Source organism: Erinaceus europaeus, chromosome 6 (genome assembly GCF_950295315.1).
Source record: "Erinaceus europaeus chromosome 6, mEriEur2.1, whole genome shotgun sequence".
Lineage (NCBI taxonomy): Eukaryota > Metazoa > Chordata > Mammalia > Eulipotyphla > Erinaceidae > Erinaceus > Erinaceus europaeus.
This window is the reverse complement of record NC_080167.1, coordinates 2,789,597-2,804,718: the sequence shown is the minus strand read 5'-3', so window position 1 is coordinate 2,804,718 and position 15,122 is coordinate 2,789,597. Positions and strand designations below refer to the sequence as shown.

The 15,122-nt window shown below is 49.3% G+C and overlaps 1 protein-coding gene across 2 annotated transcripts in view; it reads left to right on the top strand.

Annotated features, from left to right (window-relative positions):
• ZNRF3 (zinc and ring finger 3) overlaps positions 1–15,122 on the top strand; it is a 142,253-nt gene that overhangs the window by 70,219 nt on the left and 56,912 nt on the right. For both annotated transcript variants that reach the window (XR_009550365.1, XM_060192913.1), the window contains exon 2: positions 14,159–14,284. Coding sequence is in view for 1 of the 2 variants with exons in the window: in XM_060192913.1 (XP_060048896.1) it covers positions 14,159–14,284 (126 nt within the window). In the remaining variant the exon portion in view is untranslated. The remainder of the gene's footprint in view (positions 1–14,158; positions 14,285–15,122) is intronic.

The window sequence follows — 15,122 nt, the reverse complement described above, 5'->3', positions numbered from 1 at the left end:
CCAAGCAGGTGACCAGAGCAGCACCACCCTCCAGATGGGGAAGCTAGGCTTGGAGCTTCTGTGACACTTCCATGGCCAGTAATTTAACTGCCAGTCACTCAGAGCCCTTGTCTGACGTAGCACGGCTCAGCAGTGTCTGCTCTTAACTCTCTGCAAAATCCCCTGCTCGGAGTCCTTGCCGGCAAACTTGAGCTTATTCCCCCATCCTTTCCTAATTGGAGACGTTTCAGGAGCAGTAGAGGACAGGACTTGCACGCTCAGATCCTCATGTTCAGTCCTAAGCATTGCAGATGCCAAAGCGGGCTTTGGTTTGCTCTTCCTCTCTTATTAATAAACATAATCTTGGGGTCGGGGAACACAGATACACTTTTTGGGGGAAATGAATTTAGCGTCTTGATTGGGAGGTAATGGATTTGGCTGTCAAAGGCCTGTTGTTCTTTGAATTCAGAAAACTGTGTGAGGTAAAATGTCAGGCTCACGCTACCTGTGGTTCCTGATACGAAATTTCTGAAATCTGGGAGGGGGCTTTTATAAAGGATTTCTGATTTGCACTTTATTCTAACAGGTGGGGATTTTCAGGCATGGTGAAAAGGCTTTTTGCTTTGAGTTTTTTTGTCCATCTATTTTGTGGCTGTTGAGGAAGGAAATGGAATGATGGAGTGGTGTATAAGCTTGGGCTGTGGGTAGACAAAGCTCAACTGCTGTCATCATTGATTAGAATCTGTTTATTACTGATTCCTTTGTGAGCGGGCTTACCATGCCTCCCATGTGATACTGAGGCTTTACTCCTATGTGACCCGCTACTCTCAGACCAGCGTTTCCCCTTTCACTGTCAGTAGAGACAGACACACCATACACTGCTCCACAGTCCATGGACCCAGGGCCTTGAGTACTGTAAGACATAAACTTTGCCAGGTGACCTATCTGCTGGACCCCACCTTCCCCCTGGCAGCCGTCTAGGCTCCTGTGCTTGCCTTGGTGGTTGGCACTTCTGCCCAGTGCCCAGCTTTGCAGCACATGCCCACGCAGCCTTCCCTAGAACCCTCGCAGCCTTACTCACGACCCACTGCAGGTGCACCCGTTTGAGGATGCTTGTCTCTGCAGGCTGCTGCCACTTGTTCCTTTAAACATGGAGTGCAGAGAGCTGACTTGAAGGAAGATGCCCTGGCAAACTTCAGTTTTGTCACCTGTTGTGTCATTGTTTTGTCTTTTACACATTTTGTTTATTAATGAAAGAGATAGAGGGTGGGGGGAGGAAGAGAACCAGATCATCTTTCTGGTGCATGCAGCGCCAGGGCTGGAATTCAAGACATCATGTTTGAGAGTCCAGTGATTCACCCTCCTGGACCACTTTGCTTTGCTTTGATTTTTATTGCCCCCAGAGTTATTGCTGGGACTTGGTGCCTGCACAGCTGACCCACCACCCCTAGTGGCCATTATTAATCCCTCCTTCTTGCTTTCTTCACAAAGGAGGAATGGAGAGGGAGAGAGAAAGAGACATAGCTGCTGGTGGGCACTGCTTGGGGTGGGGGGCTTGAACCCAGGGCCTCACGCATGGTAAGTGTTCTCTGGACCTAGTGTGTCACCACCCAGCCCTCCTACTGCATCCTTGTAATACAAACATCTCAGCGCCCCCTCCCAAATTATTGGTCAAATGCTAATAATAGTGCAGGAGGGCCCAAATCTTGATGCCCAGTGTCTAGCTCCTTTTGGTTTAAATTAATACTAGATGAGCAAAAACAAACAAACAAATGAAAAAAATGCCAACTCTCCCATTATTCTTAGTCTCTAACTCATCAACTCTGTTGGGTATTTTTTTTTTATTAATGATTTAATATTGGTTTACAAAACGACAAGCTAACAGGAGAACAATTCTACACTGTTCCCACCACTAGAGTTCTGTGTCCCTCATTCCCCTCCACTGGAAGCTACAGTGGTTCTCTTAAGGTTACAGAGGTGGGTTGACCATTCTTTCTTTTCTTTTTTTTTTAAGATTTTATTTATTGATGAGAAAGATAGGAGAGAGAGAAAGAACCAGACATCATTCTGGTACATGTGCTGCCAGGGATTGAACTCTGAACCTCATGCCTGAGAATCCAATGCTTTAATCCATTGCGCCACCTCCTGGACCACGACCATTATTTCTATAATTAGGTCTGCCTGCCTGCCTGCCTGCCTTTTCTGTCTGTCTCCCCCCCACACACACATACACACACACACACTTGCCCATTTTTTCTGTGGTACTGTCTTCTCTCCCTTTTAAGGCACATCTACGCCTATCAGTACTCCCAGATGTCTGTCCTTCTTTTCCTCCTGTCTGTCTGGGTCCTTGTGGAGTTGGAGTCCAGAGGCCTCTTGCCCGCCATTCATCCCTGTTTGGGAGTATGGGCTGTATTCTTTATGCCGTGCGGAAAGTGGGAGGCCTGGCTTCTGTAACTGCCTCTCTTCTGGACCTGGGCGTTGGCAGGCCACTCCGTACCCCCAGCCTGTTTCTGTTTTTGTCTTTCTCCAGTGGTAACTCTTCACCTTTTAAAATTCTTTGTTTCCTTTCTTTTTTTCCTCACCTCTAGGTGCTGTTTTTAAATAAGAGTTTTACATACAGACTTTTTCCCTTTTGTTGCTGCAGACAGAGAAGTTGAGAGGAAGAGGCAGCTGCAGCTGCTGCAGTGCCTGTGAAGCTTGAAGCCATGTCCTTGTGCGCTGTGACGCGCGCCCTCCACTGGATGCATCATGGCCTAAGCTCAAATAATGCGACGTCTTATAGTGACTTCCTTGTCTTAGGTTCATAATCTGCTCTAAAAATGCAAGTGTATGGACATAAAATGTAAGGACATAAGTAGATGGGGCTTAAATAAGTCTGCTGCTGCTGTTCTTGCAAATTAAGCCTAATGGTGTGACCAGTGTGTGTGTTCCTAGCAGGCCCCTACCCCAGGAAGTTTTTTATTGGTGCACTTTGTTGAATTTGCTTTTATTTTTAATTAGCAATTTACAACAGGTAAATTGCTTTCTTAAAGAAGACATATTTTTTTCCATGACTCACTCCATCTCTTTATTATTATTTTTATTACCATAGCTCATCAAATTCTGGACTATGGTGGTTTGGGGAATTGAACCTGTGGCTTCAGGAGTTCAGACATGAGCCATATCCACGTCACTCTTTTTCCTTTAACTGTCCCCCCCCCAAAAAAAAAAAAAAAAAAGAGCAGTGCTCAGCTTTGGCTTATGGTGGTACTGGGGATTTGAACCTGGGACCTCAGAACCTCAGGTATGAGAGTATTTTGCATGGTCACTGTGCTATCTCTCCAGGTCCCCATGGCCATTTCTAAGTTTCAATATAATTATCTGATTGGATGAAATTCCCAGAGATGGGAAACACTTTGGTGAAAATATGGATTTGAAATACTTGCTGTTTCCTCAGATTCTGACAGGTAATTCCTGTTGGACTTCTCCAGCAAACAGCAGTCCAGTCCTTTCCCGTGTTGCTGTGGGGCAGTGGGCGGGGTGGGCAGAGAGTGTATTCAGGTACTTACTTCTGTAGTCTAGGTCGGGAAAAACTTTTAGTCTGGGTTTATTCAAAGGGGGAGGGGGAAGCTGACTGTTTCTTTGTATACAGAAGATGGAAAAAAACCGACATGATTCAAGAGCAGAATGGGTGAGGCTGTGCATTCCACTCCTTCACATGAACTGTAAGTCCTGGTTCTAGCCACCACGCCTTTTAAGAAAGGTCTGAGGCTGTTGTTTCATGGGAAACTCTGTACCACAGTGACACCCTACCCCGGCCTGCAGTGGCAGAAGGACAAAAGGAAGGAAGTTTCCTTTTTAAACCCCCAGGAATGTTTGGATGAGATAATATGACTGAGTGAAATGTCTCTCCTGTTGGCTTCGTGTTTAACTCCTATGTAACAGTAACCCACTTAAATGCAGGCGGTCCTTTTGAAGTTATTTTAAACTTCCAGCAGAGAGGAGAGATACTGTAACCTTGGATAAGGGCGCCAAGAGCCGGGGTTCAGTTTTGCCCTTTCAGGCATGTGGAAAGTACACCGGCGCACCTCAAGGATTCTGACTGAAAGCTTCTTAAAGAGCGGGTCTTGGTTTCAAAGCCCGCCTTGACACACCACACTCGAGAGCAAGGTTCTGTTTTCCCAGCTCTCTAACCTTGTCTGACACAGTCTTACTTTCAAGTGGAGGATGGCGGAGCCTGTGCATGCGTTGCCTGTCTGCCATCTTGCTGTAGCAACTCCTTCAGAAACACAAGCCATTGCTGAATGCCTTTCCCAAAGGCTGTAGGGGCTGTCTGTGTCCCGGCGAAAATCAGAGCCGCTCACCTCCCCGGGCCGTTATGTGCTGTCTCCCTCACACCCAAACCCACACCCCACTACCGCGCCACCCCCACCCCCACCCCCACCCCCCGAGTTATTTTCACACCTGGGGGTTGTGAAGGCTGCCTGCTCTTCCGCACCGTGTCTCCCTGTGCTGGATTCTCCACTCTGAGTCCCAGGTGGCTCCCAGTCGCCATCCCAGGCAGTGTCCCTCTGAGTGTCGACTGTCCTGTGCCAGGAGCCCCTGGGAACTGTCCAGGCGTTGATGGGGATGCTTCCCCAAACGAGCTGGAGTCTGCTGGGACTCCTGCAGAGGGACTTTTGTCCAGCAACACGTGAAGCTATTTTGCAAGGAAGATTTATTTACTAATGAAGAAGACTGAGAATCGGAGCACTCTGGCATACGAGGTGCTAAGGATCAAGCTTGGGACCCCAGGCCTGCAAATCCAGAGCTCTGTCCACTGTGCCACTTCCCAGGCCGTCAAAATAATGCACTTACAGCTTTACAAGAAGATTAAAGTACTCAGAGCTTATTAGGGTGGGGGAGCACTGGCCTGGTCTTTGCCGTCCCTGATTACTATTCTTTCTTTTTTTTTTGCCCTCAGGGTTATTGCTGGGGCTTCTTCTTCTTCTAGCGTTTGCCCTTCTTCCGTAGCCAGTCGACAGCGTCAGGTTGAGCCTGATGTCAAGTTTCGAGACCTCCTTTGAATCTGGAGAGGTGGCAGTCGTTGACTATGTGGGTCATAGTCTGTCTGGAGCCGCAGGGGCAGTTCGGGTCGTCTCTGGCTCCCCAGCGATGGAACATAGCGGCGCACCGGCCATGGCCTGTTCGATAGCGATTGAGGAGGGCCCAGTCATAACGTGCTAGGTCAAAGCCGGGTGGACGCTCGCAGGGGTCTGTGATGAGGTGTTTGTTCTTGACCTCAGCTGACTGCCAATTCTGTTTCCAAGAGACTGGAACAGAGAAGTTCAGTGTAGGCGTAGGGGACCAGATTGGGTGACGAGACGTCCAGCGTTGGGCAGGGCTCAGTGCCAGTGGTATGCATCCACTGCTCCTGGTGGCTCCCCCCCTCCCTTAATTGGATAGGACAGAGAGAAATTGAAAATTGAGAGAGGAGGGGGTGAGAGCTAGACCTGCAGACCTGCCTCGCCACTTGTGAAGCGTCCCTGCTGCAGGAGGGGAGCCGGGGGCTGGAACCTGGATCTTAGTCCTTAGTCCTTAGTCCTTAGTCCTTGCGCTTAGTACTTCGTGCGCTCAGAGGCGATGATTTTGAGTTGTTTAGTGGTTTCTTCTGTTATTTAACACTGGATATTTGTAAATGGCATGCTGATATGTCTGCTTCCTAGTTTTAGTCCATTATAACTGTTTCACTTTTTGAGTGTGGGCGCCTCCAGGGTTATCGCTGGGGCTTCGTGCCTGCACTACGAATCCACTGCTCCTGGAGGCCCATTTTCCCATGTTGTTGCCCTTGTTGTAGTTGTTAATTGTTGTCATTGTTATTGTTGGACAGGACAGAGAGAAATGGAGAGAAGAGGGGAAGACAGAGAGGAGGAGAGAAAGACAGACACCCGCAGACCTGCTTCACTGCCTGTGAAGCGACTCCCCTGCAGGTGGGGAGCCAGGGGCCCGAACCGGGATCCTCACGCCGGCCCTTGCATTTTGCGCCACCTGCGCTTATCCCACTACACCAGCGCTCAGCTCCCATAACTGTTTAACTTTCTACTGTGGAGGACGAAGACTTTGGCTTTCTGCCCCTTCTCTGCCCTCCTTTGCTTCTTACCCACTTCTGGCAGAGCCGACTCAGCACCGTTGTTTGCTTCAGAGTTTGCCCTGTTAACGCTGTCATTCTTCTCAGCTAGACCACGGAGGCCACCCCTGATTATGGTCCACAGTTCTGCTCAAACTTTTTGTCTGTCTTCTGGACTTAATAATTGCAACCTACTCTACCCTTGCTCCACTGCTTTATTTAAAACTTAAAAAAAAAAAAAAACACACACAATGTCCCAGACCCCACACATCTGAACATATGATTTCCCTGTTCTGGGCTGCTCTTCCTTCAGATAGAGCCAGACAGAGACGGGTGAGACACCACAGCACAAGGGCCTCGTCCGGTGCCGCACGCCTCCATGTGGTCGGTTCTTGGGTTCAGGCCTGGGCCTCGCTCATGGCAAAGTGTGCATCCTACCCAGAGAGCTATCTTTCCACCCCCGGCTCATGAATTTGCTGTGTACCCGTCACATTTCATTCTCTTGTTGAGAACTAGAAACTTCATAGAACTTCAGCCCCAGGCAGTCATGACTTGGCTTGTCACACAGCTCTGCAGCCTCGAGCTCTTGGTCCCTTCCAAGGGCTGCCTGGCAGGCTGCTCTCAGAGTGGGCCTGGTTCACTCACCACCTTCTTGGAAGTTGCTTCTCTCAGCTCTTGGGTTCCTTGTGCCTTGCACCGTATGTGTGCCTTCTCCTTGCTTCGCTGGAGTGGAGAGGAGCTCCTGTGGCTGGACTCGGGCACAACAGGGGTGTAGCTCTTCTCCCGGCTCACTTCCTGTGTGCAGAGCTGTCTTGAGCCTGCGGACACGGGGAGCAATGGTGCGCTCTTCTCTGCACGTGGCAGGCGCTAGCTAGCCCCGTGTGCCCAGCTGCTGTGCTCACAGCAAAGCCAGGAAGAAAGTCTTCACTCCACTACCATTACTCATCTTTTCCTGTGGGTAACGGCTAGTGAGTCGCTAATCGAGGACCGTGAAAACCGGGTCTTTTAAAGCTCATGTAGAATTTGATTAAATCTTGTTCTGTTTGCCCTGGCCTCTCATTTGGCCAAGCAGCTTACCAAAAAAAGAGCGCAGAACTTGGCCATGGGCCTACCTCCCAGCCAGGGATCCTCCCCTGACAGGCACTGGCTCAGCACCTGTGGGTTACAGCCTCCTAGGAGGAGCTAAGGGTGCCCACCTGAGAGGAGAAGCTGAAGTCAATATGGTTAGTGCCGTACAGCAGCGGGAGCATAAAGGGAAGGGAGCTGACTAAGGTTTGCTGAGTCCAGAAAAGCTCTGTACAGTTACTGTGCTCAGCAAAGTACCGACAGAGACGAAACACAATGGCCTGATAGTTTCACTTAACTTGTGGCAAGGAAAGGGCTGAAACACACGAACTTATTGAACAGACAAGCCAACAACAACTCTGAAGGAAAAAAAAAAAACGCAAACTGTCTCTCAGACTGTGAGAACTGGTGGTTCTGGGCTAGGAGAGGGTTTGGAGACTTTGGTGGTGGGTGCAGTGTGGAGCCCCAGACCAGAATCTCAGTCTCTTTCTATATGTGCGTCTCCACCTCATTTCTACACTGCTTTTTTCCCATGGATGTTATTACAGTTGTTGAGGTGGCAAATAGATTAGGACCTTGTAATCCACCTGTAAGTCCTTAAAATAATTTTTGAATGATGTGAATATATCTAAAGGTATTTAATCTTAATGTATTCTTATTAAAGTCATTATTTAACAATGTGTTTATATTCTAAAATATGTTAACGAACATAAATATGAATGCTTTTAAAAAAGATTTAGAAGTGTGTTATTTATTAATTGGATAGAGAGAGAGAGAGAAGGAGAAAGAGTGATAACCTCTGCAGCACCTCTTCACCATTTGTGAAGCTTCCTCTCTGCAGGTGGGGGGTAGGGACTTGAACCTAGGGCCCTGCGTACTGTCATGTGTGCACTCAACCAGGTGCTCTACCACCCCACCCCACTATAATGTCAGTATTGTAAGTCACTGACAAAAATTTTAGAATGGAAAGGGTGATGTCGAAGCCGGTCTCAAAGGAGAGTATTGTAAACCAGGATATTAGTGGTTGGCACGGATCGACCTTCCCGTGGTGCATCCCGTGAGTCCCCATTCATTGGGGAAACTGACGATCCTTCCTAGCCGACTGAATCCACATGGATCCCAGTCACTTTCAAAGCCAGCAACAAGCAGCTCCTGACAGCTTTCAACCTGACGCTGTTGACTGGCTACGGAAGAAGGGCAAACGCTAGAAGAAGAAGTGGTTGGCAGACGTGATGGATGGGGAGAGAAAGCGGCAGGGCTTCCCCACTGATGGAGCTTTCACTGTGTGGCGAAAGTCGTGTTTCGCTCATTCACTTCGTACGTCAATTCCCTGTAAGATGGGCTCCTTTGTCCTCACTTTACAGGTGGGGAAATTGAGGTTTGTAAAAATTGAGTCATCTGGCCAGGGAGAAGTGACTCAAAGAAAACAGAAAGACTGAAGACTTTGTTTTTGGAACCACTGTGTGACTTTAGAGCTTTCATTCTTTCTGTCCAACCCACCCCTTGGGACAAAGGAGAAGCGGGAGGAGAGCCGTGACTGGGCGCTATCAGAGCGCGATAGAGGAGACACACGGGGCATTTCTCTTCAGGTGACTTATACAGGGGCGGCGAGCACCCCCACTGCTGCTGCCATGACGCGAGTCCTGACTTGGAGCACAGGACTTGCTTTCTGTTAGGTCCTCGTTGAGTCTCCCGCAGTCGCAACTTGTTCATTGTCTGCATTGCTCTGGGCTCTGTCCCAGGAGCTTCACTTAGGTCACCCAGTCTTCAGTGTTTTCTGTCCACGCAGATCTACTGTCATGTTTCATTCTGGGTTTCTGAGTCCATTTGATTTTTTTTTTCTTTATCAGTAGTTTCTCCCTCCCCTCCCCCTCCCTCCCTCGCTCCCTCCCTCCCTCCCTTCACCAAATAATGAGTTCAGGGCCTACTGCAAGCATGATAATGCGGAGTGATTTTCCTGGCCCGCTTTTTTCGTTTTTCAAAGAGAGACGACTCAGCCCCCCTGGGACCATGGTGCTCCCATGCAGTGCTGGGACCAGGACGCTCTACCAGGCGAGCTCACTTTGACCCTCGCAGTTCTTACTGACGTTCTTGAGATGTTACACACAGCTCACCCATTTTCAGTCTTTTTAAAAATGATTACACCGGATCTTCAGTTTTAAGTATCAGATCCCACAATCTAAACATTTTGAGATTTCTAGCTCAGAAATGACTGTTTTTTTTAAAAAAATATTTTATTTTATTATTATTTTTAAAATATTTATTTATTCCCTTTTGTTGCCCTTGTTGTTATAGATATTATTATTGTTGTTGATGATGTCGTTGTTGGATAGGACAGAGAGAAATGGAGAGAGGAGGGGAAGACGGGGGAGAGAAAGACACCTGCAGACCTGCTTCACCACTTGTGAAGCGACTCCCCTGCAGGTGGGGAGCCGGGGGCTTGAACCGGGATCCTTGTGCTTTGCGCCGCCTGCGCTTAACCCACTGTGCTACCGCCAACTCCCAATGACTCTGTTTTTTAAAAATGATTCTGGAGTCACATGAAGCTCAAAATTAACATGAGTGAGAATTACTCATTGAAGTGTCCCAAGATTCATTTCAAATGGTTAAGTGCTCAGTAGTGCGCACCTGTCCTGTGTATTGTGCATTCCCCGCCTGCCTGCCTGTCACCCGCTGGTGTCAGCCTGCAAGCCTGCTTCTTCTGCTTTTGATGTGACAGCACAGAACCGTGTGCAGTTTAACGCAGGGGGGAACCTTCGTTCCCCACAGTGACTGTTAGCCAGGAAAGGACTCTCACACCTTTTGAGGTTAGCAAAAAAAAAAAAAAAAAGTTTTGATCAAGGCATTATGTTGGAAAAATGACACTTCAGATAATTGCTTTTGAAATGAGCGAGTCCAGTCATATTTGCCACTTTATACTATTTCCAATAATTAAAAAGAGTGACTGCCACACAGGCTTTGCCGGGCTATTTGCAGCCAAACCACTGGACACCGTGTCCTTTTTGCTGACTTCAGCATCAGGGACATCCAGCCCTTTCCCCGCAGCATTAGAGGATTCTCCCACTTTCCCCAAAGTTGTGTCTTACATCTTTGATCATTCTCTGTGGAAGCTCCCAGTGTGGTTTCCTTAATCCTTCACAGAGCTGTCTGAGTGGAGAGCCGGCTCTGACTGGTGATTCTCAGGACCAGGATTCTCAGGATTCTCCCTCAGCTGCCGAATGTCAGGCAGTTCTGTCAGCAGATGCAACTTATTTCTACGGCCTAGTCACTGTCTCACTAGATACTCAAACAAGTCACAAGGTAGCTGCTCTCAGGATTAAACAGGAGACGCTGTATAAACATGGTCATATGAAGTTAATTTTACGGGATGCAGTTTAGAGACATTCGAGACAGCCTTTGTGTGTCCAGCATCTGAGTCCAAAGGGAGAGGCCTATTAAATAGCCGCCGTTTCTTTCCCCTCCCCCGGCCTGGCCATCCACTAACCTACTTTCCCTTTCTGTGGAGTTGTTTATTCTGGATATTTCTTATCATTGTACAGCATGTGACCTTTTGTATCTGACTTATTTCTCTAGTAAAGTCTTGATACAGATACAAGGTCTTTGACCTGCACAAAACCTCTGTTACCCACCACCATGCAACTCTGTATCATTGACCAAACCCCACAAGCTGGTAAATAATAAAAAGCAACTCCCTTCCTGGAAACCTCGGAGCCACATGGCTAGGTTAAAAACACCGTGGACTGCCGGGGAACAGGGTCTGTGGTGTGGTGGCCGTGGAGGTGACTTGACTTGAAAATTCCAGAAACTGACCCAGCTGGACTGCTCTGTGGGGCTGGGGCGGGGGCTGAGGGGGGGGCTTGTGTTTAGAGGAGACTGAGCTGGAGGCACGACTGACCTGTAGCCCTTGCCCATCCACGCCAGTCGGAGATCTGTGTTTCTCATTCTGGCCCCCCCTTCCTCCAGTAATTATTTGTTTTCATGAGGGAAAGACCGAAGCACTGCTCAGCTATGGTAGGGCTGGGGATCGAACCTGTGACCTCTGGGCCCCCTGGCATACACTAACAGTGTATGGTGGTACTCTAACAGACTGAGCTATTTCCCCAGCTGGAGATCTGTATTCAAGCAGATCTTCACGTCATAGCCACAGATCATCCTTGAATGGGGTATATTCTCTGGGGCCACCGCACTGCAGGGCCTTTCTTGGTCTTTGGAGTATTCTTGGAGCCGGAGGGCTCATGCAGAGACAGATGTCCCAGAGGCTTCTCTCTGCCTCACCCCAGACAGACCTCGGCTGACTGGCGGCCCCTAACCCCCACTCTTATTTCACTCTTACTGCTTGGGCCTGCTTGACTTCTTTGTTACCCCTCTCTGGGAGGACTCCCTGCCTGTTCCTCGTCGATACCTTTGAAGTTTAAGCTTGCCATGGTCTGCCACGGTGCCACCAGTTTGCCTCCGATAACCGCCTTCCATGTACCTTCCCACCGCTGAGGACTCTTACTGTCTTGGTACCCGAGCTCCCCGTCTCTCCTATGCTCTATTTATTTAGCATAGAGACAGAGAGAAATTGAGAGGGAAGGGGGAGATAGAGAGGCAGAAAGAGACACAGGCAGCCCCACTTCACTCATGAAGTTGTCCCATTGCAGGTGGAAAACAGGGACTTGAACCTGGGTCCCTGCATGTTGTGACACGTGCACTTTACCAGGTGTGCCACCCCCACCCCCTATCTTATCATTTTTAGACTTGTTTCTTTCTCCCCGGCCTAGGAGGAAGCCATCATGGTGTCCGTGGTGGGCTCCTTCCCGTAGCTGACCAAGCCCTTGCTTCTCTTCCCAGGCCAGTCTAACATCTTTCCGGGTTCAGCTGGAGGCCTGGCAGCTGACAAGCCCTCCTGCTGCTTATACTCAACTCATGTCGCAGAATTTAGTTTATCGCTTGGTGTTTCTGACTAGCCCTTGGAGGGACTCTGAGTTCCAGGGCCAGAACTCCACTTCCTGGCTCTGCTGTCTTGGAAAAGCTACTCGTCTTGAAATCTGCCCCCCACCCCCGTAAAGTCCTGGGGGTAAAAGGGCATATCCGTGTCCTACTCGTCGCTCTAACAAGCTGCCACAGCATGAACAGCTTCAAGCGGCTTCTCCACAGCATCTCAGCTCAGCCGGGCTGCATGCCTGCTGGAGGCTCCAAGAACTTGTCCCCTGGCCTTTTACCTGCCTCCAGAGGCCCTCCATTCCCTGGCTCCCGGCTCCCGCTCCCGTCCTCTGCTTCCACATCACGTCTGTTTCTGCTGTGTCCTCTTTAAAGGCCTGTCTGGGCTCACTGGACCCAGCCGGGCCATCCAGGGTAATCTCCCACACTGGTATCTATCTGCCAGGTAGTGGTCACAGGTCCCAGGGGCTAGGAGACAGGTGTTTGGGGAGTCATTATTCTGCAGATTCTCAGATCTCTGTGCGCCCAGCATGCCAGGAATCTAGAGACGCGCGTCTTGCATTTTTAACAGACACTCATTAGGGGCAGGGTGGGGTGTGCACCAGGGCAAGCACACATACCACCATGCACAAGGACCCAGGTTCGAGCCCCCATTTCCCACATGCAGGGTGGCTGCTTCACAAGCAGTGAAGCAGGTCTGCAGGTGTCTTTCTCTCCTCCTCTCTAATTCCCATCCTCTCTCAACTTCTCTCTGTCCTATCTGGCCATAACAATAACAACAACGAGGGCAATAAAATGGGAAAAAATGGCCTCCAGGAGCAGTGGATTCATAGTGCAGGTTCCAGGCCCCAGCGATGACCCTGAGGCAAACAAACAAACAAACAGACAGACAGACAGAAAACATTTATTAACACGAGAAAGAGAAAGAGCTGGCATGTCGCTCTGGCACATGCAATGCCAGAGATCCAAACTGGGCCTCGGAGTCCCAGCCACTCCACCCACCACTTGTGTAGCCTGCTTTCCCAAAGAGCCCAGCACGGTGCTTTGATCATTCCCTTCTTCAGAAATTATGTTTATCTGGGAGAACTTCATCCCTCTCCAGCTGTCACTCGGGATTCTGGGGCCTCTTAGGACTCACGACCAGAGCTGTGAGCAGGCGTGGCGCTGCTCTGTGTCCAGACTCACCTGGCCGCACTGTTACTCGAGGTCATTGACAGCGAGCAGTTATGAACCTGGTCTTGTGCTTGACGAAATGTAGGGAGGGACAACGCCTCAAGAGAGTTCACCGGCACCCAGTACCCAGCGGCCCTTTAAACCATTAAAGGGCCTGTTAATTATATGGGTGGCTCTTTATTTGGCTAATGGTCTCTCCATGAATCCCAGAATGTGACTGCAGGTCCTCTGGCACAATTGAAGTGGCGAGCCAAGTTGTCCTGGATACTAACCTAACTAGTCTCGTCTGTAATTGCTTCTTAATGTCCTGGCATTTCATAGCGATTTAGATGGGCATTTATTGGGAATTATGCTAGTGTTTTTCCCCCCCTCCATCCCATTGAAGTGTTCACCTGGGATGTGGGGAGCCACTGCTTAGAAAACAGCAAAAGGGGCCGGGTAGTGGCGTACCCGATGGAGTGCACCTGCTACAATGCACAAGGACCCAGGTTCAAGCCCCCAGTCCCCACCTGCCGAGGGAAAGCTTCACAAGTGGTGAAGTAGGGCTGCAGGTGTCTCTCTATCTCCCCCCTTCCCTGTCAATTTCTGATCGTCTCGATCAAATAAATAAATAAAGATGGGCGGAGGGTAGATAGTATAATGGTTATGCAAACAGACTCTCATGCCTGAGGCTCCAAACCCAGGTTCAATCCCCCGCACCACCATAAGCCAGAGTTGAACAGTGCTCTGGTTAAAAAATAATAATAATAATAAAAATAAATAAAGATAATTAAAACGTTAAAAAAAAAAAAAACAGCAAGAAAGCACCCATAAAGTAACGCCCACCTGATTTAAGTTTTGAGATTGCTTCTGACTGCAAGTCTGAGAAAGACAATGTGAGCCCTGTAGCTTGGCAGTTTGCGTATTGAAGTTTTCTTTCCTGTTTCCTAGATGCACCCACTGGGCCTATGTAATAACAATGATGAAGAGGACTTGTATGAATATGGCTGGGTAGGAGTGGTGAAGCTCGAGCAGCCAGAATTGGACCCAAAGCCATGCCTCACTGTCCTGGGCAAGGTAAGTACCAAGCCCTGGAAATTTCCCATTCTGGTCGGTGTTCTCCCTGTTTCTGTCCGTCAGTCCCTCCAAGTCAGTCATGGAGACCCAGTGTGATTAGCACAGCTCTCTTCTGCTGCACATGTGGGGTTGAGATCTGAGCTGCTATGTCTTGAAGCACGCCACCGTGCTTACAAGTGTGGTCTCCGGTGGAGACTGCCAACCTCAGAGTCTGCTTCTCTTCTTGTCACCTATGTGGCCCCAGGGAGCTCCTTTCTCTCAAGGAGTATAGAGATAGAGCTTGGGGTCCAAGCCTCCAGAATCCTGAGGCGTGGGGCCTTAAAAAGGGGACTAAGGGGAGTCGGGCGGTAACGCAGTGGGTTAAGCACAGGTGGCACAAAGCGCAAGGACCAGCGTAAGGCTCCTGGTTCAAGCCCTTGGCTTCCCACCTGGAGGGGAGTCGCTTTACAAGTGGTGAAGCAGGTCTGCAGGTGTCTGTCTTTCTCTCCCCCTCTCTACCTTCCCCTCCTCTCTCCATTTCTCTGTCCTATCCAACAATGATGACATCAGTAACAACAGTAATAACTACAACAACAATAAAAAACAAGGGCAACAAAAGAGAGAGAAAAAAAATGGGGGGGGGATTAAGATGCACATACTTCTCCTTAAGTACACGGCCCCAGGTCTAGGCAGTACTCGGGAACCAAATACATCCGTGTGGATGCAGCCACCTGTAGAGGTGGTCACACTAAGTGTGGGCACCAGAATCCAGATAGCCTTGTGTTGGTTTAGGGCGGCTTTGCCTCTAAAGGAGTTCGGATTCATTATGTTTTGCTGTCCAGTAAGTTGTGGGACGTTG